This window comes from Balaenoptera ricei, chromosome 18, assembly GCF_028023285.1.
Source record: "Balaenoptera ricei isolate mBalRic1 chromosome 18, mBalRic1.hap2, whole genome shotgun sequence".
Classification (NCBI taxonomy): domain Eukaryota; kingdom Metazoa; phylum Chordata; class Mammalia; order Artiodactyla; family Balaenopteridae; genus Balaenoptera; species Balaenoptera ricei.
In genome coordinates, this window is record NC_082656.1 from 16199923 (window position 1) to 16227232 (window position 27310).

Genomic DNA, 27310 nt, shown 5'->3' on the forward strand with positions numbered 1-27310 from the left:
TTCCTACTTGGTTTTCAGAGCCCTTTCAGTGTCTGCTGTTTACCAGAAAATAACTCGCTTAAGACAATATGCCAAAGAGATGTATTTTAGGGTGGTAAATTCTGCTCCCCTGTAGTAGTATGTGGCTATTTTTCTGTTTTCTTCATTTTGCTTTTCAGCACTGTAGTCTCTTCCCATAATTAACATGGCTAAAAAGAAAAAGTAACCTTCAAATTTCTTTTAAAAAAATAGAAAGCCTGCTGGACTTTGGGCTGGATTTAGATCCCAGCTCCGTTATTTAAATAACCTTGGATGAACCTCTGAGTCTGTTTCAGCAGTAAAATGGTGATAAGAATATCTACTTACAGAATTATCTTGAGCAGTAGGGATATAAAATGCCATCCTCATAAAGTAACGCCGAGAATCATTAACTACTTGCTACTATTGGGTCTGTGTACATATGAAAAAATCAGGACCTTTCTGTATTTTGAATTCCATGAAAGTTCAGGTGTATAGGGTTGTATGGGGTGGAGGTTATATACTGGAAAAGTTGCAGGCACGTATAATGTTTTTGCCTCATAAGTTGTTAAGGGTGTTCCTTATCCTTCAAAGTGAAAGAAGTCTCAGGATAAGTGGGTGAGTGGTATCCAATTTAAGGATGATGGGGATCCACCTGTAACTAAGAGAGCTCAGAAGTGGCTAGTGGTTCTTCCCTTGTACACGTAGTAGTATTGCTCTTTGACTTGTGATCACAGCCATTTTCTACAAGGCATGTCATTTCTGGGCTTTGCAATTTCAGTCTGGCTTTGAAAACTTTCATTAAAACGTACCACCCCATTTCCAATTTCTTCATACTAGACTGGCCTATCTGAAGGTCTTATTTTCCTTTCCTGGCTCCATCTTAGCAAATCAAGAGTTTATATACCTTTCCCTATCTTTTTGTTTAAAAGCCCTGGTACTCTCAGCAAATTCCATGTGACCAGGCCGCCTAGAGAGGTGGCAAAGAATTGAAATTCATTTTTGGATTCCTCTCTGTGGAATTACCCTCTTCTCTGGTGTTTCCAGGCGCTTCTCAACCTCATGCCTACTGTACTAATAGTTTATTGGAAATTCAGAAGCCAGCAACCTGATGTTGGGCCTGCAGAAGAAGTCCCCAGTGTTTGTCCTCAAGGAGTGTATAATTTAGTGGGACTTAGACAACACTGGGAATTCTACCACGTTTTCCCTGGACACACAGTCTGTACCCTGGACCCACTCTCCGATGTCCATTGCTTCTGATGAGCCCTTAAACCTAGACATGTTTGTTTGTTTGAACTCAGAAGGGGAGTTTTTCCCCACCCCAGAGATTGTCTTCATTGAAGAACGGAATTAAAAGCACAATATGTGTGTACACTTAAAAACAATCCAGATACCCGACAACTGTTAGGAGATTGCTCCTAAACCAACAGGTACGCTGGTGTTTCATAAAGTTGTTATTTGCAAAGCTTTGTCTTCCGTAACTGCTTGTCTTTAGAAGCCTGCCTGTGTAGAAGGGAGACCTCTGAGTATTATTTGCTACAAACAAATAGCTTCCAACACTTCTGCAAACTCCTTTAGCAGGAACATAGAATCAATAATCCAGGGATTAAGAGCCAGCTTTGTGGCTTGGGTTTGGTGAGTTGTAGCTCGACCTGGGACCAAGAAAAATAAATTGGGTAGTAAATCATTAGGGATTTGTTTTTCCAGCAGACTGGGTGATTGAGAGTTATGTCTTATAAGGAGATAATTTCTGCTTTACTAAGATACTGTATTGAAGTATCTAAATATCTTTAGAATATCTTCTTAGTTTTTCCTGTATCTTTTTTTTTTTTTTTTTTGCCACACCACGTGGCATGCAGGGTGTTAGTTCCCCGACCAGGGATTGAACCCAGGCCCCCTGCAGTGGAAGTGCACAGTCTTAACCACAGTCTTTCCCCCGACCTGCATCTTTTTTCAGTTAAATAAGGATTTAATTCATACCAGTTACAATCAAGTCACTGCTGCGGATCTCCTTTATGCTCACATTATTTTAATTTAATGTTTAAATTAATTATGTTTTAGAATTCGGTAACACACGTACATTGTACCGTAAGTTGTACAGTGAAAAGTAACTCTTCCTTCCTTCCCACTCCTGTACCCCAGCTGCCTGACCCCTTCAGCTGCCCAGTCCACAAACTCTGTGCCAGCTTCTTATATATTCTTCCAAAGGTAACGCCATACATGCATAAACATCTGCGTGTGTAATATTCTTTTTCTCTCACAAACAGTGCTAGCATGCTGTGATAGACATATTTTGGTGGTCCTCCCGGTGAACTCCACCTCCTTGTATGTAAACACTTATGTAATTCTCTCCCGTCTTGACTGCGCTTGGCCACGTGACTGGCTTTGGCCAATGGTGGCTTAGCAGGTGTGATGCAAGCAGAGGCTTGCTAAGTGCTTGCACACTGGGGCTTGTTCTCTGTGAATGCTAGCTATTGTGACACTCCCTCTCAGAACCCAGAAACACCCAACTGTGAGGTAGCCGGCCTAGCCGTGTGCAGAGGCTACATGGGAGAGAGCCAAGGTCCCTGCCAACGGCAGCCACCATCAACCTGCCAGCCATGTGATGAATGAGCCATCTTCTTGGACGTGGAACCTCCAGCCCCATTCAGGCCACCCCAGAGACGAGCCTTCCCTGCCAAACCCTGTCCAAGTTGAAAAACTGGGAGCTGTCATCAGAAGCCACTGAGTTTGGTTTGTCATGAGCAGCAGATAACCGAAATACTAGATGCACTATGTATTCTTTTTTCTTGTAAAAGGTTTATTTATTATTTATTTATTTAATTTATTTTTGGCTGTGTTGGGTCTCAGTTGCAGCACGCAGGATCTTCGTTGAGGCATGCGGGATCTTTCATTGTGGTGCGTGGGCTTCTCTCTAGTTGCGGCACGCAGGTTTTCTCTTCTCTAGCGGCGCGCAGGCTCCAGGGTGCGTGGGCTCTGTAGTTTGCGGCTCACGGGCTCTAGTTGAGGCACACGAGCTCAGTAGTTGTGGTGCATGGGCTTAGTTGCCCCGTGGCATGTGGGATCTTAGTTCCCTGACCAGGGATCGAACCCTAGTCCCCTGCATTGTAAAACGAATTCTTTACCACTGGACCACCAGGGAAGTTCCTAGATGCACTGTATATTCTGTGCCTTGCTTTTTTCACTGAACTATATATTAGATACCAGTCTATTTCACTGTTTATAGAGTTGCCTCATTCTTTTTAAGAGCTAGATAGTATTCCATTGTACATTTGTGCAGTAATTTATCAGCCTCTATTGATGGACATTTATGTTGTTTTCAATCTGTTGTAGCATCTAATATCTTTGTTGCATGCTTCCTTTTGCATGCAAACAAATATATTTATTGCCTAAATTCTTAGAGAATCACTGGGTCAAAGAATATGTGAATTTGTTATTTTAATAGATATTGCCAAGTCGCCCTCCCAAGAGGTAACACTCCCACTAACCCTGGGGAGTGAATCAGTGGGTGCCAACTTGAATGGTGACCATGTCAACCTCACATGTGAGGTTGGAATGTTATATTTCTCCTTTAATGTTGCTTTTCATATATTGAGAAGCCATTTGCATTTCCTTTTTGATGAACTGCCTTCTTTTTTCTGTTGGAATGTTGGCCTTTTTCTTTTTCGAAGGAGCTCTTTATATACTAAAGGAATTAGCTCTTAATTTGCTTAAGGTGAAAGCAAGTCTTTTTTTCTCTCGGTTTATCTTCTGCCTTGGTTTTTCCTCTTATTGTGGTTAGATATACCAAACTTTTATTTTATAGCTTCTGGATTTTCTTCCTTTTGTTTTGTCATATTTAGGCTTTCCCCACTCTGGGATTATAATAGATATTCTCTTGTGTTTTCATCTAGTATTTTTATTATTTTGCTTTTTACATCTTCATCTTTGATCTGTCTGAAATGTCTTCTGATATATAGATTCCAAATTTATATTTTTCCAAATAGGTTTCCCAGATGTCTACCCAGTCGTCCGTTAATACTGTTATGCCATGTCATACTTATCATATACATTTCTGTATTTACACCACAGATAATTTCAGTATGTTTTTTGAATCCAACAAATTTTTGAGTTGCTATCTCATAAATTACTTAATTGTCCCTTTTTCTCTATTTTAAAATATTTTTTTTAATTCCTTATAATTATTCACCCCAAACTAGCTTGTGATTTCCTCTGTGGATATACAAATGAATATTTATAGTCTGTTTTAAAAGTTATTTAAACTTTCATCTTGTTAAGCTGCTCAAAATCTGAAGTTGGAAAGATAAGCATTTTATGCACAGGGGCAGAGAAGGTCAATCCATGTAATCGAGCTTCAGCTGAAGATGAGTAGGATTGTGTAGGTGTCGAGTGACATGCTTTTTTATCAGGTGCCATATATAAAGGCCTGTGCCCAAATGTCTGAAGCAGGTACTAGTACTGGTATAAAAACTATATCTAGTTAAGAGAGTGGTGAGGCTGGGACCCTGCGAAAGGGAAGTTGTGTTAATAGAATGGCTGAGGCCACATCATGAGACGAAATCAGGAAAATACACTTGAGCTGTGATACACTAAGAAAATGAATCCGTTTAATTTGGTGAAGCACATGTCGTTTTTAGGTAATGTCTACAGCGGCCCTGAGCACCCGGCGGGGCAGCGACTCAGCGGAGGCAGCACTAGAAGTGCCTTGTTCAGCCCAACTTCCTGTTCTTCCAGCTTTCCCCCTCCCGCTCCTCTTGGTCCCCTTGGCACTGCTGTGCTCACTCCCGTGGCTCAAGGGGTGTCCTTCGAGACCTTTTTTCACAGGCACTGTGGTCTGGCCCCATGGGCTGGGAGGTCTGCATTTGGAACATGTGCCCTATGGTTGTTAAGTTTAACCCCTGCTAAGAGAGTGAGATGGACACCCCTAGAAAGAGATGCAGAATTAGGGTGTGGCCTATTCTGTGTATTTGCATTCCAGCAGGACCTCCAAAGTTTAAACTGAAAGGACCAAGTCCAGTGGGGAGATTTCAGGTGTCAGCTGGAGTCGGGGAGGTCTCGTGGGACTTGTGCCCTTCTGCTGTGGGCTGCTGTGCTCTCTGCCTCTGTCATAGGCCTGCCATGCTTGTTCTATGCGGGTCAGCCCCATCGTGCTCTCCTTTCCCACAGAAGCCTTCATGCCTTCTACCAAGGTGGGCAGTTGACTTCTGGGTTCAGAATCACAGAAAGTCAGAGCTAGAAGGAACCCCTCTGAACCCTTTCATATGATAAGTAATGTCTTTGTAGCTTGCTTCCCCTCTTTTGATGTTCTCATACTCTTGGGATGTTTGGACACCAGTGGTATTGTTTTCCATTTTCTCAGTGCCACACAAGCTGGGAGATTTTAGAAAACGTTTAGTTTTAAGGATAAAAAATGTTCTTTCTCTTCCTTTTAGATCCTGCCTAAGCTTTCCTGGCCTGCTCGAGCCTGGGAGCCAACGATGAGGCAGAGTTTTGCCTTTGACAACAATGGCTACGAGGACGGCCTGGATGGCGCGTGCCCCTCTCAGACGGCCGCCGGCACCCTCAGCATCGTGGGCATGACCTGCCAGTCGTGTGTGAGGTCCATCGAGGGCAGGCTGTCTAGTTTGACAGGCATCGTGAGCGTTAAGGTCTCCCTGGAGCAGGGCAGCGCCATGGTGAGGTACGTGCCCTCGGTCCTGAGCCTGCCTCAGGTTTGCTGTCAGATTGAGGACATGGGCTTCCAGGCCACTGTGGCGGAGGGAAAGGCTTCCTCCCGGCCATCCAGGTTCTCGCCCGCCCTGGAGGCTGTGGTCAAGCTTCGGGTGGAGGGCATGACGTGCCGGTCCTGCGTCAGCTCCATTGAAGGCAAGATCGGGAAACTGCAGGGCGTCGTGAGGGTCCGCGTCTCGCTCAGCAACCAGGAGGCAGTCATCACTTACCAGCCGTACCTTATCCAACCCCAAGACCTCAGGGACCGCGTGAACGACATGGGGTTTGAAGCCGTCATCAAGAACAAGGTGGCCCCCGTGAGCCTGGGACCTATTGACATCAGGCAGCTCCAGCGCACCCACCCAAAGGCCCCTCCGGCTTCCGTTAACCAGAATGGCAATAACTCGGAGAGCTCGGGGAGCCAGGCGGTGCCCCTGTGTCTGAGAGTGGATGGAATGCACTGCAAGTCTTGTGTCGTGAACATCGAAGAAAGTATTGGCCAGCAGCCAGGGGTTCAGAGTATCCGAGTGTCCCTGGAGAACAGGACTGCCCAAGTCCGGTACGACCCTTCCCGCATCTCCCCAGGGACCCTGCAGAGGGCCATTGAGGCTCTGCCACCTGGGAACTTTAAAGTCTCTCTACCCGCTGGAGCGGAAGGGAGTGGGACGGACACCAGGAGCCCCCAGGCGCCCGGCGTGCCCTGCGCTGCAGTGCTGGCCATCGCTGGCATGACCTGCGAGTCCTGCGTCCGGTCCGTCGAGGGCCTGGTGTCGCAGAGGGAGGGAGTGCAGCGTATCTCGGTGTCTTTGGCTGAAGGGACAGGAACGGTTCTCTACGATCCATCTCTAACTCACCCAGCAGAACTCCGAGCTGCGGTGGAGGACATGGGATTCGAGGCCTCCGTCCTGGCTGGTACGTGGTTGATGCTAAGTTCCTTGGATTTTTAGCTTCTTTTCTGAAGAGAACACTGATTCTGTGTTTTTTTTTTTAATTATTATTTTTGGCTGTATTGGGTCTTCGTTGCTGCTCACGGGCTTTCTCTAGTTGTGACGAGCAGGGGCTACTCTTTGTTGCGGTGCGCAGGCTCTGGGAGCACAGGCTTCAGTGGTTGCAGCACGCGGGCTCAGTAGTTGCAACACACGGGCCCTAGAGCGCGAGGGCTTCAGTAATTGCAGTGCGTGGGCTCAGTAGTTGTGGCGAGTGGGCTTCACTAGTTGTGGTGCACGGGCTCTAGAGTGCAGGCTCAGTAGTTGCGGCGCACGGGCTTAGTTGCTCCGTGGCATGTGGGATCTTCCCGGACCAGGGCTCGAACTTGTGTCCCCTGCGTTGGCAGGCAGATTCTTAACCACTGTGCCACCAGGGAAGCCCCTGTGTTCTTTTTAAAAAGAGTACTTTGGGAACACCTGGCCCTTCTCTCTCCAAAGGAAACATCATCATTTGCTCTGAGATTTCTCTGCTAAACAAAACAGAATAATAAAGACAACGGGACCCTGGTCTCACCACCTGGAGCCCATTCTGTTGAAAGTGGGAAAGAAGGGAAGGATGTGATGATGGTTTCCCTTCCCACCCACCCCCGACCATGGCTGTGAGAAGAGGGGGCGTGTGACAGCCTTCCCAAAGCGAGGTGCCCACGTACCTTGATGCCACGTCGCTAGACAGTTTCCAGGGTGGTGGCTCTCCCCAGGCCCCCTCCCACTGACCCGCCAGCCACTCACTTGCCTGTTTTCCCCTCCACTTCCTTCACTCGGGAGCCCGGCAAGTTGTCTTAGCGTCTTTCGTGTTTCTGCCCCTCACCAGTCCTGTGTGAGCTGTGGGCTGCTGAGCAGCGAGGTACCGTTCCCCCCGCCGCCCCGAGAGCTTATGTGGTAGCAGGGAGGGGGAAACCACGCGGGGCAGCAGGTGTGAGCCCTGTGGGGGGGAAGGGGGGCGGCTAGGGAGGGCTCCCTCTGAGGGGGTGGGGAGTGAGCCAGTGAGCCATGGGAGATGGCAGAAACCCGGCCGGCCCCCCTGTCCTGCCCCTCCTGGCTGACTCCCACCCACTCCCCCGCCCCCAGGAGCCCTTCCTAGGCCCCTGCACCACCCACCCCCAAGGGGAGCGGGTGAGCCATGTGGAGTGACTGGGCCCCATTCTGGGCTCTGTCTTTTTTTTTTTTTTTTTTTTTTAAATAAATATTTATTTTTATTTATTTATTTTTGGCTGTGTTGGGTCTTCGTTTCTGTGCGAGGGCTTTCTCTAGTTGCGGCGAGCGGGGGCCACTCCTCATCGCGGTGCGCGGGCCTCTCACTGTCGCGGCCTCCCTTGTTGCGGAGCACAGGCTCCAGATGTGCAGGCTCAGTAATTGTGGCTCACGGGCCTAGTTGCTCCACGGCATGTGGGATCTTCCCAGACCAGGGCTCGAACCCGTGTCCCCTGCATTAGCAGGCAGATTCTCAACCACTGCGCCACCAGGGAAGCCCCCTGGGCTCTGTCTTTGTACCAAGTTTCAGGAAGGAGATTTGTTCTGTTTTGTTTTTTTTTAAATTTATTTATTTATTTATTTTTGGCTGTGTTGGGTCTTCGTTTCTGTGCGTGGGCTTTCTCCAGTTGCGGTGAGCGGGGGCCACTCTTCATCGCGGTGCGCGGGCCTCTCACTGTCGCGGCCTCTCCCGTTGCGGAGCACAGGCTCCAGACGCGCAGGCTCAGCAATTGTGGCTCACGGGCTCAGTTGCTCCGCGGCATGTGGGATCCTCCCAGACCAGGGCTCGAACCCGTGTCCCCTGCATTGGCAGGCAGATTCTCAACCACTGCGCCAAGGGGGAAGCCCCTGTTTTGTTTTTTTAAACAAAAATCAATAAGGAAGACTGGAACAGTAAATCCTGTACTCAGAAGGTAAGACATGTAGTATGTAGTTGCCATCTGCTATATTTGTATGAGGTTTAAAGTCTTAAAACAGTGGAATCAAGTTATCAGCAGTAAAAAGAAATTTGCATTGAACTACATAATGCAGAATAATTGAACTTGACTAAGTAAACCTGGAGAGGAAACAGGGATTTTTATTGGCCAGAATTATGAGAATTATGTTTAGCCCAAGAGATATTTAGGGAACCAGATTTAGCAAATAAAAATACAGGACACCTAGTTAAGTTTGAATTTCAAATAAACAATGAGTAATGTTTTAGTATTAGTATGTCCTGTGCAATATTTGAGACATACTAAAAAATTGCTGTTTATCTGAAATTCAATTTTACCTGGATGTCCTGTATTTTACCTGGCAGTCTTAATTTAGGATAAACCATAAGTGTGCTGGTGACTGTCTTTTATAGCCACTTAAATGCGAAAAAGGCATTATTTGTATTTGGTTGGCCATTCTGGATTGACCAGGGGCTCCTTGAGGACAGTCTTCAAACCATGTGATTTGTTTCTCCTTTGACTCCGCAGCACCCAGCACACAGTAGGTGTTTGTGAAGGAAACGAAGGAGAAAGGAAATAATGGGCTGGGACAGGCAGGGTCTCAGGTCAGCCGATGGAGGGAACTCTTTAGAGAGACTGCAGAGCTGGAAAACCAAACAGGGACGGGAGGGAAAACAGGAAATTAAAAACCAGGAAAGCAGCCGCCACCCACAGGCGGGAGGGTCTGAGGGAAGGCAGGTGCTTAGTTTACAAGAGCCCGGGGGCTGAGCTTGCCTGGTGGGAACTGGCCAAGGGCAAGGCTATGGCAGGAGCCGGGCCCGGTGGAGAGATGGCAAACACTTGGGTCCTCCTCCTTTCTGTCCTGTTGTTTCCTGCTTGTTACCTCCATGTGCCAAATTTAATCAGAAACCAGTTGACAAGGGAGCCTGGGAAAAGTGGTTTGCAGGGATCAGCACCTTGGTGGTGGAGCAGGGGGAGGGAGGGAGGGAAAGGGTCTGAGAGCCTGCGGGCAAGAGACAGGCATTGAATTTCAGTCACTTACTTGACAGCTAAAATACATTTAGACCTGGTTGTAGAAGGCAGCTGTTATTTGTTCACTTGTTTGCATGGTAAGTAGTTTTTGAATGGATGAATGGATGGATGGATGGGATACATGAATACAAAGTGAGGAAAATTCACCTGTTACGTATAGCATGTTCCTCTCACCCTCATAAGTGAGTGATGTCACTTTGAGGGCACGGTTCCCTCACCCCCGCACGTGCTGGGGGTCTTCTGGGGCCCAGGCCCTGTGCCAGCTGCCGTGGAGTGCTCAGCGGCGGTCCCGCACCCGCCCACAGCGGTTGACACTCTCCCAGGGCAGCAGGTCGCAGAGGCCCCTCGTATCATCCAAGGCAGGTTAGAATAAATGTTGTAACAAGGAAGGTGTAGGTCAGATGCTCTTGGGATTCAGAAGAGAAGGAGAGAATCCAACACCTGCTTGTGGGGCTCCCAAGGACATGATGTAGGGGGGACCATGGAGTTGGGCGTGGATAGGATTTCAGAATGGATAGGATCTGAGCAGACAGGAAAGGGCAGGACTTCACGCCAGGCAGAGGAGACAGGCCAGCACCCTGGTGCAGGCTACCGTCCTCTGCTGCTGGATCCTGGAAGGGGGTCCAAACTGGTCTCCCTGCTTCCTGCCTTCCAGCCCGGTCCCCGCCCAGCTTTCACAGCCATCCCGTCGCGCGGCTGACCCTCCTGGACCATCCCGTCTTGTATTGTGAGTGGAAGAGTCCTCATGGCGGTCCCTAAGCCCCTCCCTCACCCACCACCTTTCTGGCCCCGTCTCAGTGCCTCTTACCAGGCTTGTTCTCACCTCAGGGCTTGTGCTCGCAGTCTCCTCTGTCTGGAACGCTCTCCCTGCAAATCCACACAGTGTTCTTCGTGTCATAGCTGCTCATCCAGACTCTTCCCAGAGCCTGTATCATTTTTATGTAGAAATATATAGGTTTGTATCATACATAGTTTTGTAATCTCTTTTTCACCCTGTGACTTATCATAAACGTAACTTATGGGTCCATCCGTGTGTCTGCAGTACCACGTTCAGTGGCCGCATGGCATCCCAGCATATGGGTGTCCCATGACTTCGTTTCCTCTTTATTTTTCCCACCTATTTTGTGTGGATGTCATTGTAAATAATACTGATAGGATTGTTGTGACTGTAAATAAAATTGTCCGTGAAGATAGTCTTCCAACTACGTGATTTGTTTCTCCTTTGTGCACATACTTAATTATTTCCTTGTGATAAATATCTGAAAGCATAATTGCTGGGTCACAGGGTATCAGCATTATTTCATTCCATCACAAATATTTATTGTGCCCCTACTAAGTCCCAAGCAATTAGAGGTACCGTTTTTGATAATACTGTCAAATAGATTTCCAGAAAGTCAAATCAATTTATATGCCCACCCGTAGTGTTGGCATAGGTTGATCAAGGACCCAGTAGCATAGGCTTTTTTGGGTTTTTGTTAATTTATTTAACTTTTTTTAAAAAATATTTATTTATTTATTTGGTTGCACGGGGTCTTAGTTGTCCTTAGTTGCGGCAGGCAGGCTCCTCAGTTGCAGCATGCATGTGGGATCCAGTTCCCAGACCAGGGATCGAACCCAGGCTCCCCTGCATTGGGAGCGTGGAGTCCTATCCACTGCGCCACCAGGGAAGTCCCTAAACTTTTTTTTTTAGCAATCTCCAGAAGCCCAGAATTTAGTTGAGTTAGACCTCAGTGTTGGAGGTCTAACGAATACTACTGAAATTGTTGACAACAGTATTTGGGCAGAAAGGCAAGTGAATCCAGGAGGTGGTGAGGGACTGGAAAAAGGGGGAGGGGCTGGACAGGTGCAGGAAGGCTTGGTGGGGGTGGGAGCTAGAATGTTAAGAGCTGACATCCAAGGGGTGGAGTCATTCTGAAGAAGGACGAAGTCCAGGAGAGCAGAGCTGTGCTGGGTGAGGCGATGGTCTCTGCATCCAGAAGGTGGACGGCTGTAAGGCCAGAGCACTGGAGGGTCTTCAGCGAAGGTGCTGAAAGTATCCATCAACTGCACTCTTAAAGTGAGTGGAAGTAGTTTTAGCACTTTCCAGAAAATGAGCTTCTATGTTTTGCAGCTGTGGACTTTGAAGCAAGGAGAGAGTTCATCATCAAATGATGTCATTTTTTCCTACATACTCTTCAAGGTATTTTGTGTCATCACAAAACGGTGACTTTTTGGAGTGATGAAATTTTCTGTATCTGGATCTGGTCGATGATTAGTTACATTGATCTATATATGCGTGGTGGGTGGAGTAATGGCCCCCAAAGATGTCTGCTCCCTGACCCCTGGAACTTGGTGGGGAAAGGAGAACTTTCATTATTGGAGCTGGACTATTGGAAGTCCACATGGAAAGAAATTACCCTTGGTTATCACCTCAGACCTACACAGAAGTTAATTTGAAGTATATCAGTGGCCTGAATGTGGAGGTTCATTTAAAATAACCGAGGTGCTAGAAGAAAATGTCATGAATATTTTCAGTGTTGCGGTAGACACATCTATTAATAGAGCACAAAATGCACTCACCATTGAAGTTGGTTTAGTTGACTCTAAGTTGGGCTTCATTAACATCAAGGACTTCTTTTATCAAGAGAAATACCGTTAGATGAGGGTGAGAAAGCAAACCACAGACTGGGAGCCAATGTTTGCAGTGGGTACAGCTGACAAAGGGTTCCTGCCCAAAATGTATGTAGGACCTAGACAAAGGATGAGAAAAGGGCCAGCGACTCAACAGAGGTGTTTTGGGGCATTTTGATTCGCATGGGGAGGGAGAGGACCTCTGTTAACCAGGATGTGGCCAGGTGTAGAAGCTCGATTCCCTGCTGCATGCCTGAGGGGTTTGGGGCAAAGCATTTAATTTCTTGTAACTCTTTTCTTCACCTGTAAAATGGGGATGGTAGTAGTACTTGCCACAGGGCTATGTTAACAGTTAAAGGAGGCCAGACATGTGCTTAGCAGGGTGCCTGGTGTGTTCTTATCACTGCTGTTAACCGTCATTGTCTCGTTACAGCATTCAGCTACCCAGAACATTCCGTCCTTGCAGTATCGGCGTGTTTTCCTATGTATGGAATCGAGTGCCTCCGTCTGGCTGTGGGGAGGGAGAGGCAGTGACGGAAACACCAGCCCCCCTTTATCTTCTCCAGGAACTTTCATCTGAACATTGTCAAGCTTGAGCCTCCGGAAAAAAAAATTATCCATTCTTCTAATTTGAATGATTTGTGACATTCTATCCTAGAAAACTGTTCCAGCAACCACGCTGGGAACCACAGTGCTGGGAGCGCCACGGGGCACACGGCGGCTGGTACACCTGTGTCCGTGCAGGACACGACTCCCCAGACCGGGGGGCTCCCTGCAAACCACAACCCCGGCCTCGTGTCCAAGTCCCCTCAGGCCTCCGAAACCGTGGCCCCGCAGAAGTGCTTTCTACAGGTCAGAGGCATGACCTGCGCGTCCTGTGTGTCCAACATAGAGAGGAACCTGCAGAAAGAAGCTGGTAAGAGGTCTCCACCATGCCGAGCTGGGATTCTGCTGTAGATGGTAGCGTGTAGACTGCTGGAGGCCACAGTCAGCAACGTGGGGCGGTGTGCCCTTGGCACAAGATGCCCTTGGGCATCACCACTGACTGCGTTTATCAGGAGCCCTGCTAACCTGGCGGCAGTTCATTGTATGATAGGATAGATGTTTGTCTAATGTTCTGGGGCAATTGGCGTTCTGCTCTTTAAGAAGTACTTAGTTTGAGATAAAATGGATCTCTGAGTAAGTTAGCGGTGGGGAATCCAGTTTAAAGGTCAAGGTACTGTCATGGGTGGCCTCCCCAACTAGCTTGTCCTCGTAGTAGTCTGTGGTTTTCCCTTCCAAAGCCTCTTACGGTCAAACACATAAATAGCCTGCATTCTGTCCTGTTGTCATTGTAAATCATAGCGTGCTGTGGAAACGCCAAAGTTTTGTCCTCTAAACGACATTGCCAATCTGGTTTCTCAAACCTGAGAGTGCAGCGAAAATCCTGTCCCAATTTTTTGTTTGGAAAATATCTTAACTGTGACTCTGCTGGCCTCCGGGGTCACCTTCTCTCTTCCTGTGGCTCCGTACGTGGGTCCTTCTCCTCAGGCTCAAGGATGACATGTTTCCCGCCTCCTGCTCGTCAAACCTACAGCTTCCTGGAGCTCTAGAAGGTGGCTCTCAAAGCAAGGTGTTCTAGGAGCTCCTCTGTCGCCCGTGGGCTGGCGGCTCAGAAGCTAACCTGTGTCTCACAGGGCCCATGATTCTCTTCCCGATTTGAACCCCTCATACTTAGCCCTTATGACATTCTTTCTAAAGCACATCATTCCTTTCATTTATGTGAATGAGCCTTTCTTTCCCCCTTTAACTAAACAACAGTGGTAGCAAGATTGTCCGCGGGATTTCTTTTTCATTCCTGAAAGTGATTAAAAACTGAAAAAGAGTAAGGAAAACCACTTTTGAAAATTATTTTTTTCTCCTCTGTCTGGAAGTGGAGAAAAAAGTACGTCTGTTATGTGACAGCAGTTGCCTGCTGCAGACTCTGTCCCTTGCTTTGAGGTGTGTGCCCGCACCTGTGTCCCCCAGAGCCTGACTCAGAGCAGAGCCCGCTGGGCCAACAGCATGGGCTGTGCCTGGGGGCGAGGCAGGCCTGCAACACCTCACACGCCCCCCCCAGACCCACTGAACCAGCGTCTTTGCTTTAACCAGGTCCTCAGGTGAGTCATATGCCCGATAAAGTGTGAGGAGCATCGTTCTAGAACAGTAGCTCTCACGCTTGGCTGTACATTAGAATCACCTGGGGAGCTTTAAAAATGGGGGAAAAAGATGCCTGGTATCCACCCTGAGAGATTCTGATTTAATTGGTCTGGGTTAAGAGTTAATCACCAGTCAGGTGATTGTTAAAAGTTAATCACCGGTCAGGTGATTGTTAGAAGCCCTCTCCCCTGCCTCCACCCCAGGTGATCCTAATGCACAGCCAAGTGTGAGAACCACTGTTCTAGAAGCTTCTGGGGCAGAGTTTTTTCTTTGTTAGCTTATGTGGAACACGTCATCCCAGAGGCCTTGCCTGGAGTGTTCCAGCTGTGCCCTGCTGGTTTCAGGGATTCTCTCTGTGCTGGTTGCTTTGATGGCTGGAAAGGCAGAGGTGAAGTATAAGCCGGAAGTTATCCAGCCCCTGGAGATAACGCAGCTCATCCAGGACCTGGGCTTCGAGGCAGAGGTGATGGAGGACTACGCGGGCTCAGACGGCGACCTCGAGCTGACTGTAAGCGCGGCAGCTGGGCTGGAGCGGGGGCCGGGGGTGCAGGCCTGAGTCAGCCCGCAGAGGCCTTCTGACGGCAGCCGGGGCTGCGGTCAGGACGTCCCCCCTTCTTGCATGTATCCTGCTTGTTGCTATTGGGTTTTCCTTTGAAGCCAGCGACAAGGACCTGCTCGTTTCGTGAAGGAATGTCCACTATGTCAGAAAGTCGCAGGCGCGCGTCCCGCCAGGTCCCGCCAGGCGCGTCAGGGTATCGGGAGGAGGAGGCAATGGCGCTGGAGGAAGAGGAATTGGAGACGGCGGCTGTCCTGAGCTTGTGGCTCGAGGGAGTCGAACAGGAACACGTCCCGTGAGGCCGAGAGGAAGCTGGAATGCCAGAGGCGTCTCGAGGCCCCGGGACGGGATGGGAGTGAGCGAGGCAGCCGGGGCCACCCTGTAGGCACAGGCGTGTCTACAAGGTACTTGGTGACCAGAGTGTCCCCAGGCGCCCAGTCCGGGCTGAACGCCGGGGGTGGTGCTGTTTCCAGGGCTGCCGGAGAGCGGAGGGACGAGGCGCTGGTATTGTTTCCTGCCTGCCCACTGTTGCCAGCGGCGCTGGTCAACAGATCATCGAGGACAGAAGATAGCTCTAGCATTTCAAATATGCTGTGTTCACAAGCACTTCTGCGCAAAGCTCTCTTTGTGCAAATAAAGGGAGGCTTAGAAGGAATCCACAAGGAATTGAGTAATGCTGCTTACCGAAGTGAAAGGGTCTTACTTCCTTGCTGTGTTTAGTCACTGCCATTAGCGGTAAGTAAATGTTTGAAGAAAAAGTACTGCGGACACAAGTGGCACTTTGAGCTCCTGAGAAGTGGTGTTCTTTGCAGAGCAAATCCTTTGCCCTGGCCGGGCCTCGGTGTGTGCGGAGGGGCACAGTGTAGCACTCGCTGGGTCAGACCTCCAGGGCCAGAGGTGCACATCTCTGCTCACACTACGGTGTGCAAATCTAGAGCAACACTATCAGTGGGGAAGGTGAAAACATTTTTTTGAACAATGTTTGTTTTTTTTTTATTACAGTGTCCTCTAGTTGTATTGTCGTCACATGCTCAGGCATTTTATGTCTGTATTTAATTTGTATTCTGGGAAGTGCCGACCACTGATACTCAGAAGAGGGAGTTGTCCGGCTTGCCTAATGCATAGTACAGGGGTGGCTGGCTCGCTTGGAACTGCTTTCTCAGCGCACACAGCACGGGGTGGCAGAAATGCATAACCAGCACAGGGCGTGGAGGGCTGTGAAAGCCCATTGTTAGCAGAGCTGGGAGTCGGGCCTCGGTCCTTGCCATCTGCTTAGTGATTGGTCTCCTGTACCTGAGTTGGGGAAGAACCACTGTTTATATCCCCGAGGCTCCCGGGGGAATGTCCGGGGTGAAAATCTTGCACCTGGGGGTTGTGAGTCCAGCATCTTGGGAAGGAGGACGGACTTGTGGCTTGCCTGTTAACCCAACTCCCTGTGTGCCTTTGATGGGATCCTCTGGATCCTGGGTCAGTGGGATCTTTGTCATCCTTTGCCGCAGATCACGGGGATGACCTGCACTTCCTGTGTTCACAACATAGAGTCCAAACTCACAAGGACAAACGGCATCACCTACGCCTCTGTGGCTCTCGCCACCAGCAAAGCCCACGTGAAGTTTAATCCTGAAATTATCGGTCCACGGGATATTGTCAAAATTATCGAGGTAAATCATTTATCAAAAAAATATCGTACCCACCTTTTTAAAAACTGATTTATAATCATCATAGAAAAATGAGCAAAATATAGCTAAGCAAAAAAAGAAAAAAAAATCACCTAATCTAAAATCCTTCAAGTTTTCCCATGGAAATAAGGTGACTCAATTTGTGAGGGATTAGTAAATATCAGATAATCTGAGGGGGGGAATCAGTGAATGGGTAAGAAAAAGATGGGGAGAAAAAGACATTATTATTGTTTTAATTTCAGATATTCCCTGAGAAACAGCAGTATTGCCAAGATTCCTGGCACATGGTATTAAACTGCCTGATTGTGGGAATTCCCTGGCGGTCCAGTGGTTAGGACTCTTCACTTTCACTGCCGAGGGCCTGGGTTCGATCCCTGGTTGGGGAACTAAGATCCCACAAGCCATGCAGCGTGACCCAAAAAAAAACTTGCCTAATTGTAATTTTTTTAAGTAATATTTACATCTGTACCAAGTATCTACAGACCAAAGGAATGTTGGTGTTGGGAAGAATTACACTGCGTTTGACCACTCTACTAGACCTCCTTTACAGCTGGAGAGTTTAGTCATTTCTCCTTTGGAAAATCAATCACAGTAGTTTTCTGTACTCCCACCCGCATCGTTCCCTCACTTTGTCCACAGACATTCTGTGTCCTCTCTCAGGTCTGTATCATATCACACCAGGAGAGGATGAGCCTTAGTGGTGATCTGAATGGGTCAAGATGGTCAAAACCGAACAAGATGAACTCACAACAACTAATGGTGGAGTTTAGCAGGAACTACTGCTTATGAAATTCCTTATGAAATGAAACATCTCGTAGCAGGCTTCAGGTTGTTTTAAATTTCCGTGTGTGTGTGTTAAGAGAGATGCTGTCTGTTGTCTGGCCATGCAGAGCTCTTTGAGGTGCAAATACTGCTACTGCTGTTGGTACAGTGCCTCAGTCTTAGAGGAAGACAATGCAGCTTCTTTATCAGATGAGGAGAGATTCCCCCAGAGAGGTTAGGAGACTTTGATCCCTGGTACCCAGCTAAAGGTTGCAGAGCTGGTACTCCAACCCAGATCTCCTAGTTCCAAGCTCAGTGGGCATCCAGTTTCTGAGACCACCCCACGGGTCTTACAGAGCAGTAGTGATAAGGCATTAATGAGGGAGAGAAGTCAGCTGATGCACTAATCCTTGCTGGCCTCCACCCAGCTGCCCAGCCCGCTGCAATCCCCTCCTTGTTCTTACTTGAGGTATATTGCCAGTGTCTGGCCCCCGTTCCTGCACCTCTGGGGCATCTTTTCCTGATGTAATTAGGCCGGTATTAGTTGTAAAGGATTTGTCTTTAGATGGCCTTACATGTTCTTTCTTCCAACGTAACTCTTAATTTTTGTGTAAAATTCCAACATCAGAGTCCCGGGGTCCCTCTTTACATTGTGCTGACTGACAGGACATTTCCTGACAACCTTTCCTGTATAATTTCATACAGGGAATCAGAGATTTAGCGACCAGATCAAATAAGATAGAGAGGGTGGGGGAGCAAAACGGTGAGAGAATTGCTTGAGATAATCCCTGAGAAAACCACAGATACTGCCGGAGCCAAGGTCTGCTCGTTGGGAGAGGCCTGGGCTGGAGACGGGGGACCTGCAGCTGGATTCAGTGCTTCCGATGATGCTGTAGCTTTGGACGGGAGTTTAATCTCTGACCTTCAGTTTCCTCCTGCAGAGAGCGATACTCCCGACCGCTCCATACTGGGGAGTCCGTAACTCACAAATCCCGGGTTTATAACTCAGCATCGATCAGCTCAGGGTGTGCTAAGTCACCTCCTGGCATCTGCTACCTTTGCCGACAGAAGGAGCAGGAGTCGCCGTGGAACCTCCGACGGGATCTGTACAGTGACGTGGGGACAGAAGTCATGAGCGGAAAAACGAATACAGTCCTCTGAGGCAGTTTTAGATTCACTTTCTTATTTCCAAAGATGTAAAATGGTTTCTACCGATGCCTATTTTAACCAAGTGCCTTCTTGTTTCCTCTTTTTAATAACAAGGAAATCGGCTTTCATGTCTCCCTGGCCCAGAGGAACCCCAACGCTCATCACTTGGACCACAAGGTGGAAATAAAGCAGTAGGTAGAACACAGAAGATAAACTGTAGCTCTAAGGGCTGCCTCTCCCCTGGCCCGCCTCTACCTCGTTCGGTGCTAATTGCTGTCCCTGCTACCTCCACCTTCCACGGTGCCTTCTGCCGAATTAGTTGCCTTTACCCTCGTAATGTTAATCCTCTAAAACAATGCTGTTCCACGGTACCTTCTGCGGTGACAGAAACACTCTATATCTGCACTGCCCAGTATGAAATGCAGCCAGTGTGACTCAGGGAGTGAATTTTTAATTTCACTTCATTTTAACTAATTTTAATTTAAATAGTTACCTACGGCTGGTGGCTAACAGATTGGACAGCGCTTACGTTGGGAGGAAGGGAAGAGTGGGTTTTTTCTTTTATAGTATTTCAAGACTTCACTGGAGTGGGTCGAGATCTAGGATCTGAGGATAGGAATTACGGACAAGTGGAAAGAAAATGGCTCGGGCAGCAGGAGACCTGAGCTCGTTCACTGTTGCAGATGTTCACTCATTCATTCAACAAACACAAGACCGCTGTTGCATGCAGGGCGCTGTGCCGGGTGCTAGGGGTGAATAGGGTGTCACCCCTGCCTTAGAGGGGCCCTTGGTCGGGCTGGGAAGAGTGGGTGAGCAGTGATGCAGGTGGGTTCTGGGGAGTCTGGGAAGCTCACAAGCAGGGGACACACGATCTGAGCCCCAAAGAATGAGTGGAAGTTTGTCGGGCTGAGAGGAGTGGGGTAGGAAGCGAGGTCTTTTCGGGGCTTGGAGGCGGGGGCCTGGGAGTGTAAGACTCCGATCTCGCAGGCCCGTGGTCTTCAGATCGGCGTTGAGGCTATGCCTCCTAGAGCTTCCAGGAGCCCTTGGTTGGAATTTTGTGGATGGTGAGGCTGATGTGAGACCATGGCTGTCACCTGTGACCCCGATTTCAAACTTCATTGAGGCAGCTGCACTGTTCACACTGACTCTATTTTCAGTAATAGTTTAAAAGTTGAATGTATAAGTTTATACTAATGAAATGTTCCTTTTATCTGTTTTTTTCTTGGGGGTCTATAAACGATTGCGGTTTGAAAAAAGAGCGGTAGCAGCCATAGGCTGAGGATGGTCAACCTCTTTGGGGCTGAATTCTCAGCTTCTGGACCTCGGTTGCCTCACCTGTAGACTGGAGGTGCCACGTCGGCCACGGGCAGGCAGGGGCTGTGTCTAAACGTCTCTGGAGCATCCTTGCAGTGAAGTTTAGACCTTTGATGTCCCCTCAGATGGCCGATGTAGGGAGAGAGCCTTGCTTTCACTTTAGCCCTTGCTGGTCTGTCCCAGACACGTGGCAGAGGCCAGTCTCAAACCAAGTCCTCGGGAGGGGCCGGGGCCGGAAGCCAGGTGACCGGCGGCACCTGATATGTCGGTGTTGCTGCGTTTCTTTCCAGGTGGAAGAAGTCTTTCCTGTGCAGCCTGGTGTTTGGCGTCCCTGTCATGGGTTTAATGATCTATATGTTGATACCCAGCCACGAGCCCCACGAGTCGATGCCTCTGGACCGCAACATCATCCCAGGACTGTCCATCCTGAACCTCGTCTTCTTTATCTTGTGTACCTTTGTCCAGGTGCGTATCGGGGGGTGGGCACACCTGCCCAGCGTGCCTGTGTGTGGCCAGCAGGTGCTCGGTCCTCTTAGGCCAGCACAGCCCCCCTGAGTGCTCCAAGTGCAGCTTCGTTGCCGCTTTCCCACCACCCAGCCAGCTGCTGCTTTCTTCTGTCTTATGACCAGCTGGGGGGCGTCCTCTAACGTGGGGGATGACACAGGGCCTGGTTTCACGGGCAGTTCCACAGATGACCGGACTCCCCCTGGAACAGCAGCCCCCTGCGGCAAGGCTCGGTGATCCATTGTGTCTTGTTTGCTTATTGTTCAGCTGAATTCGATGTTAGAAGCAGCAGCTGGACCACCCTGGAGCTCGTGCTGCTCTCTTCCACGTCTTGGCTTGAACGACTGAAACGTGGTCCTGAGGAATCATAATTTAAAAGGGGCAGGCTTCGTGCTACTCCTGCCCAGGGGACCACATTAAGGAGCTAGCTGTATTTCTAGTGGGAAGTGTGCCTTCCATTTATTTTGGAATAAAATATAAAACTCCTGACTTAATATTAGAATATTAGAATTAATTAATATTAATTAGGATTATCTGGGGGCAAGTGTTTATAGGCTCAATTTGGTTTTTCCAGATCTTCATCTGCATAGAAAAAAACACATATTTACGTGCGTATGTATGTGTGTGTACATGTTCACATACTATAGACACAGGCTTTTTTTTTTGGCCGAGATAGGATAATACTAGATATACTGATTTATAACTGGCTTTTTCACTTAACCATGTACTGTGTACATCTCTCACACCGGCGGTTAGGGGTCCAGCACATTGTCTTCAGGGACCGCGTAGCACTGTCCACAGTATGAACGCACCATGATTTCTTTCACCGTCTTGAGCATTCTCCTACTGATGGACGTCTAGGTTGTCCAGTGCTCTGGGTCTTAAAGGTCTCCCTGGATCAGCCACTCCTGTGGCCAGAAGTCCTCTGAATCAGGAAGTACATTTCATACACGTCACTTATGGAGGAAAAAGCAATGTCAGCGTCGAGGGGGAGCCCAGGGTGTTTACAGTCCCGAGGGGCCTTGTCACAAAGGTCACTCTCCCTCCCCACCTTTCAGTTCCTCGGGGGCTGGTACTTCTACGTTCAGGCCTACAAATCTCTGAGACACAGGACGGCCAACATGGACGTGCTCATCGTGCTGGCCACGAGCATTGCCTACGTCTACTCCCTCGTCATCCTGATGGTGGCCATCGCCGAGAAGGCGGAGAGGAGCCCCGTGACCTTCTTTGACACTCCCCCCATGCTGTTCGTGTTCATCGCCCTGGGGCGGTGGCTGGAACATGTGGCAAAGGTAAGTGCAGCCTCAGGTTAAAGGAAGAACTGTTTCCTCAGTAACACAAATCTTAATTTATCTGAGCACCATGTTTAGAATTACTAATCGTACGCAATCTAGATCAAGGCTTAAAGAAACGTGAAACCTACGTAGAATTAGGTGTTCTGACCACTAATCTCCAAACCGGGTCGCTGCTTCTGAAATCCCAGCTAATCTGGTTAATTATTAAAACCTTTGTTCAGATGCATCGTGCAGTGGAAAGAACCCTGGATTTCGGGTCAGAGCTCATACCACCTCTTGGTACATAACTGAGTGTGTAGCTTCCTAGTCTAGAAATCCACATTTCCACCGTAGGGTCGTGCCATTTTTAGCACCCTGCGTTGTTCCCAGATTTCAGTATATTCTAATATAAGAGAGTGGGACTCAGGTCCTAAAAGAAATTAAATTGAACCTAAAAGAAAACAGTCAGTGGGCACACTGGCATTGTTTCTTCAATCTGAAATGTAATTCATAGAACTCAGTTGCACTGTACACTCAGCGCGGTGATGGCACGGCTGCGTGTTGATGGGCAGTGAGTGACACTCATCCCGGGAGAGCCCGCAGGCGTGCAGAGGGGCCGTGTTACGGAGGCAGCCTTTTCTTGCAGGGTTTTCTCTAACACCAGCCTTGTGATTGATGGTCTGGGTTTGCACAGGCCAGCTTAGTATCGCTCTCATTTTACATTCTGGTTATTTCTTAGAGCAAAACTTCAGAAGCCCTCGCCAAACTCATGTCTCTACAAGCCACGGAAGCCACCGTCGTGACCCTTGGGGAGGACAACTTAATCATCAGGTGGGTTGTCTTTGTCACACGTCCTTGATCGATTTAGATCAGCCTGTGTGCTACACATCACACACCCATCGTGTATAGGACATGACGCTAGACCTGGTGAGGGCCGGCAAAGACGGTACAGTGAGATGCCCCGTCTCAGTCCAGTTAAGTAAACAAGGCATTTATATACTAAAAGATAAGCAAGGGTTCAAGGGGGTGTATGTTTGCTAGATGATGAGTGAGAGGTACAGGCAGTATTTCTGGAACTTAGGAGAGGAAGGCTAGTGGTGGTCAAGCAGAGCGTCACAGAACATGGAGTATGAGCTGGGTCTCGCCCGCAGGATCTGGAGGATTCGGACAGGCTGAGAGATAGGGGTTCAACTTGCCAAAGAATAAAAATGGGAGAACTATTTTTCTTCTTTATCAGGTTGGCAGACATTAAAAACGTTAATGCTCATTGTCGTTATTGCTGGGACTTACATAGCATTTACTATTTGCCAGATGCTATACTAACCTGTTTGCATTTAATCTGTCCCAAAAAAAACCTTTATGAGGAAGGGACTCTTACTACCCTTATTGTACAGATGCAGAGACTGAGGTTCAGAGAGGCTGTGCAACTGGCCCAGGGTCACACAGGCATTAAGTAGTGGAATTAGGACAGAACCTGCGCTGCTGGTTGCAGAGCCCATGTTCTTTACACTTACATATACTGACTCTTAAAGCATATTTAGTAACGTGGGCATTTTTACAGACTAAGGCTTCTGTATTTCCCCCGTCAGCCTCATTTTCCTCTTCTAGGCAATGGTTATTTCTAGGCCTCCCTCCCATTCCTGAAATCTCTCTGGCCCCGCCACTTTCCCCTTTAGCCTGTGATCGCACTTCTGACTTGAAAATAGGAACTGTGACGGGAGACCCATCAGCTTCCTGTCACTCAGCCTGCAGAGCTGCCGTTCCCCACCGCACCGGTGGAAGAAGAGGCGTCCCCCCGCCGGGGCCTCTGCTTAGAGCCATCCTCTGTCGAATTCTTACCATCTCCAGTGTCCCTGTCTCTGCTGATTCTTACCATCCAGTACGACTTACGCCAAACTCTCCCACGACTGAAGCAACCATCGGCGCTCCTCCCACTGTGCACCCTCGGTCCATCACACTCTTGCTGGTTTCCTAGCTGTGTTTCCCCCTCCCACTGTGCACCCCCCGGTCCATCACACTCTTGCTGGTTTCCTAGCTGTGTCTCCGAGAGACAGGCCCCTGAGGCCAAGGCGGGTCCCTTCCTTCCCGAGGGCCACTGGGCGAACCTCTGTTGACAACGTGGGCCAGTGAGTGAGACGTGAGGATTGAAAGTTTCCGAGGCTCAGGCTGACCAAGCACAGCAGCACCGGCTTTTGCCCGCGCACTGGTTTTTAAGTAAGAATCAGAATTACGGTAGTGACGGCTGAGATTGGAGAGTTTGCCGTGTGCCACGTACGCTACCCAGCACTGCGCGTAGATAATCGAATGTAACCCTGATGGCTGCCTCGTGAGGGGGGCGCCCTCGTGACCCGCCTTTCCTCAGGAGGAGCCTCCAGCTCAGGAGGGAGGTACCTTGTCCAGAGTCCGTGGCAGGTGAGCAGCAGAGAGGGGGCTGGGCCCCTGGAGACACAGCCTCCCGCTCAGCCTCTCGCGGACCTGTCGTCTCCCGGCCCGGAGGAGCCCGTGTGACAGCGCGGCTGGCTCGTGACTGCTTCGGTGGCTCTGCACGGTTGTGTACCTTGGCTGCCTTTTTTCTCGTAAATTAATGACATGAGAGTGTCTGAGCTGTGCAGACGTTCAGATTGGGAATCGAGCCATGAACAGCTGCGTTTACTTTCTGCCTTTCATTTCGAAGGGCCTGTGACGGCAGGATGCCAGTGCCCGGGCAGCTCCACTGATTTGAGTACAAGGAGATGTGCATCTTTGCCAGAAGGCTCAGGCTGGCCGCGATGCCGAAGGAGGGCAGGCCCACACCTGGCATCTCCCGGTTCTTTTCCACACCGTGTGCCTGGCTTCTGCCATCACGTGTGGTGGTACCACTTTTTAAGCTAGGAGCCAGAAGACCAGAGTCCCTTCTGGCTTTGCCTGAGACAGGCCATGTGCTTGGAGCTGGGTTCCCTCCTGTGTTTTGCAGTTCATGTCCGTCAGACAGACAGACGGGGGTGGTCACTCCTACCCCCGCTTCCTGATGGGGTGCTCGGGCCGTGGTCACACCTGCCCTGCCAGGGCCAGGGCCGCTCTCTCGCCTCCTGTAACGTGGTGTGTGCTGTGCCAGGGGCCCCAGGCAGCCTCCTGCAGGGCCTGGGCCTCTGCCGGTGTGGACAGGTCTGCGGCGCCTCCTGCAGGCCACCAGGGCTTCGTGTCTCAGCTGGCTCCTTTCAGAGGGACTCAGCCCGTCCCTCCGTCTGTCCCTTCGCCAGGGGCACGTGTCCTTCCTCTCCGTCCGGAGTCTTGGGCGACAGAAGCATCTGCGTAGATGATCAGTGGTAATTTCTTCCCAAGCTGCTACTTGCGTTTCCCTTTGTGCGCTCTCTCCGCGCTCCTCATTCCTTTAATGTGGATGATAGTCGGGGTTTCAGCGTTGGCCCTGTTGTCTTTGTGTGTCAGAGGCTGCTGGGTCCTCACACCCGCCCCCTGACCCCCTGTCTTCATTCTCAAACCCACGTCAGATCTCAGTGGGCGTCCTCTGCGAGCCCTTCCCTTCCCTCATCCACACAGCTGGTCTCCGTCCTCTTGATGCCGGCTCCACAAGCTCTGGTGGCCCCGGCCACTGCCCCTCCCACCGCTGCTGTGCTTGTTCAGGCCACCGGGCTCTCTCCCCTAAAGCCCCTCAACAGCCCCTCCCTGGCCCCCTGCTCCAGCCTTGTCTCCTTCCTGACGTTTTCCACATGCAAACCATCCAGCCCTTGGAGGCACAGATCTGATACTCTGTAGCTGCCCATCCTGTGGAGGTTTAGGATAAAGTCCGCATCCCTAGACGCCTAGACGCGCACGTGAGACTTGGCATCTGCGCCTGTGCCTCCTGGGCTCAGCCTCTGGTCCTGACGTCCCTCCGTCTCCTCCCGGCCACCCCCCTGGCGGGTCCCAGGAAGAAGCGCCCCTGCACTCGCCCACCACCCTCCCTCCAACCAACGCCTTTCTTCCTTCCCCTTCGCCTGATCCCTTGTCCCCTGGTCAGACTGCCTTGTCCTCTGGGGCCTGGAGCATTGGTGCCTCCAGTCGTCCTGGGACTACATAGCAGGTGCTCAGATCCTCACTAGTTGAATGCATGAAATGACTGTCAGATGTTAAAGAAACGCATCATACACGTGCGTGTGCTTGACACTGTGAGGCCTGCACAGCGGGTCCCCAATCTCCCACGTTGAAGTGTTCTGTTTCTTATAATTAGGAAAACGGAATTACATATTTTACATAGCCCAGTGGCCCTTCTCTTGTAAGTTTTTTCTTCGTCTTTTTGCTTTGTGTTAGATGAGGCAGGAGGGTAGAGAAGAGGGGGCCGGTGAGGTGAGCAGGCTGCCGGCAGAAGCCCTCAGAGCTGAAGAAATGCTCGGAAAAAACTGTATTCCCACAGCTTGGCGTCTGGGGGACATGAGCTTCTGAAGCAGACATGCGACTGGGAATTCACCAGAAGGAGCCACCTGCCCCCCTAGAGGGCTGTTCCCCATAAACTCGGCTGTTCAGAGTTAGAAAGATACGGTTAATTCAGATCAGAGGGGAAATTCAAAGTTAGATGAAGCGGAGATGAGCCTCACTAACAATTTCTTAGAAAGACACCCAGTGGACATTTGAGGCAAGAATCACGATTTTTAAGCAAACATTTTAAAGCTTAGGAGTCAGGTTATGGGAGAGGAGGCTCTGCCCACAGCCCCGTCGCCACCTCCTTTCTACGGGAGCAGCTGCTCCTTCTCTGACACAGGCTTCTCTTGCCGCGGAGACCTCTCTGGACGGTAAACTCCAGGCTGTGCAGATGGGCCTCGGAGGGCAGTTTTGGAGCCTGGGCGTCTCCATCTCTGGGAGACTCTAAAAAGAAGCAGAGGTTATTCTCGGTTGTAGAGATCCTCCCCTTCTTTTTATTTACTGTCCCCCCAGTCACCAAACAGATTTACACACCTGTTCCCAGCACTCAAGACTCAGGCTGCTGCCTGCTTCCCCTTTAAAGGTCTCCCCTTTTCCGTGCTCCCTTTCTTTTATTGTGGCCATTACTGAACTTAAATAAACCAGCTTGACTTTAGTTACTAGGTCATAGACCTGAGAGTTTTGTCCTGTGTGTAACCCCAGCCCAGCACAGTGCCTGGTACATAGAGGCCGGTCAACAGTGAACACGTCCATCAGGTGATGGTCAAAGTCACCAGCACTGACTGTGCAGCGGGCCCTGCCCTCGGTGCCCACAGGCAGCATCTCAGGTCAACCTGGGAACAAATAGGGGTGACTGTCACCTACCTCACGTGGTTTCGGGAGGATTCATGTCAATATCGAGCACAGCACCTGCACTCGATTCATGTCTGGTTTTCCTTCTCAAATAAGGTGGCTTTTTGTACCCTCTCTCTGTGATAGTTTCAATGTAGTCTTTGTAGAATGAAAGGAAGGCATAAAATAACCTCAGAGCCCTGCTTGTTCTACGCCCCTGCTTTTCTGACTTTCTCACCATTGGTTCATGAGCCAACGTTACATATACAGTTAAGTAAATTTGGTCCCTGTGACGCTTTCAGAGAGGTGCTGCCAAAGCCGTCCTCGCCCCCTGGATGACTCTATTCCTGTCGTCCCCTCTGGTCCCCCCATCTGTCTCTCTCGCTCTCTGTGGGACCGTTCTCCCCAGCAGACAGTTCACACATACTCA

The 27310-nt window shown here is 49.6% G+C and overlaps 1 protein-coding gene across 1 annotated transcript in view; it reads left to right on the forward strand.

Annotated features, from left to right (window-relative positions):
• The window catches only part of ATP7B (ATPase copper transporting beta), a 77195-nt gene that overhangs the window by 31891 nt on the left and 17994 nt on the right, over positions 1 to 27310 (forward strand). The window contains exons 3-10 of the mRNA XM_059902641.1: positions 5430 to 6618; positions 12897 to 13154; positions 14761 to 14924; positions 16472 to 16633; positions 18677 to 18753; positions 20167 to 20341; positions 21439 to 21672; positions 22394 to 22485. Of these exons, the coding sequence (XP_059758624.1) occupies positions 5430 to 6618; positions 12897 to 13154; positions 14761 to 14924; positions 16472 to 16633; positions 18677 to 18753; positions 20167 to 20341; positions 21439 to 21672; positions 22394 to 22485 (2351 nt within the window). The remainder of the gene's footprint in view (positions 1 to 5429; positions 6619 to 12896; positions 13155 to 14760; positions 14925 to 16471; positions 16634 to 18676; positions 18754 to 20166; positions 20342 to 21438; positions 21673 to 22393; positions 22486 to 27310) is intronic.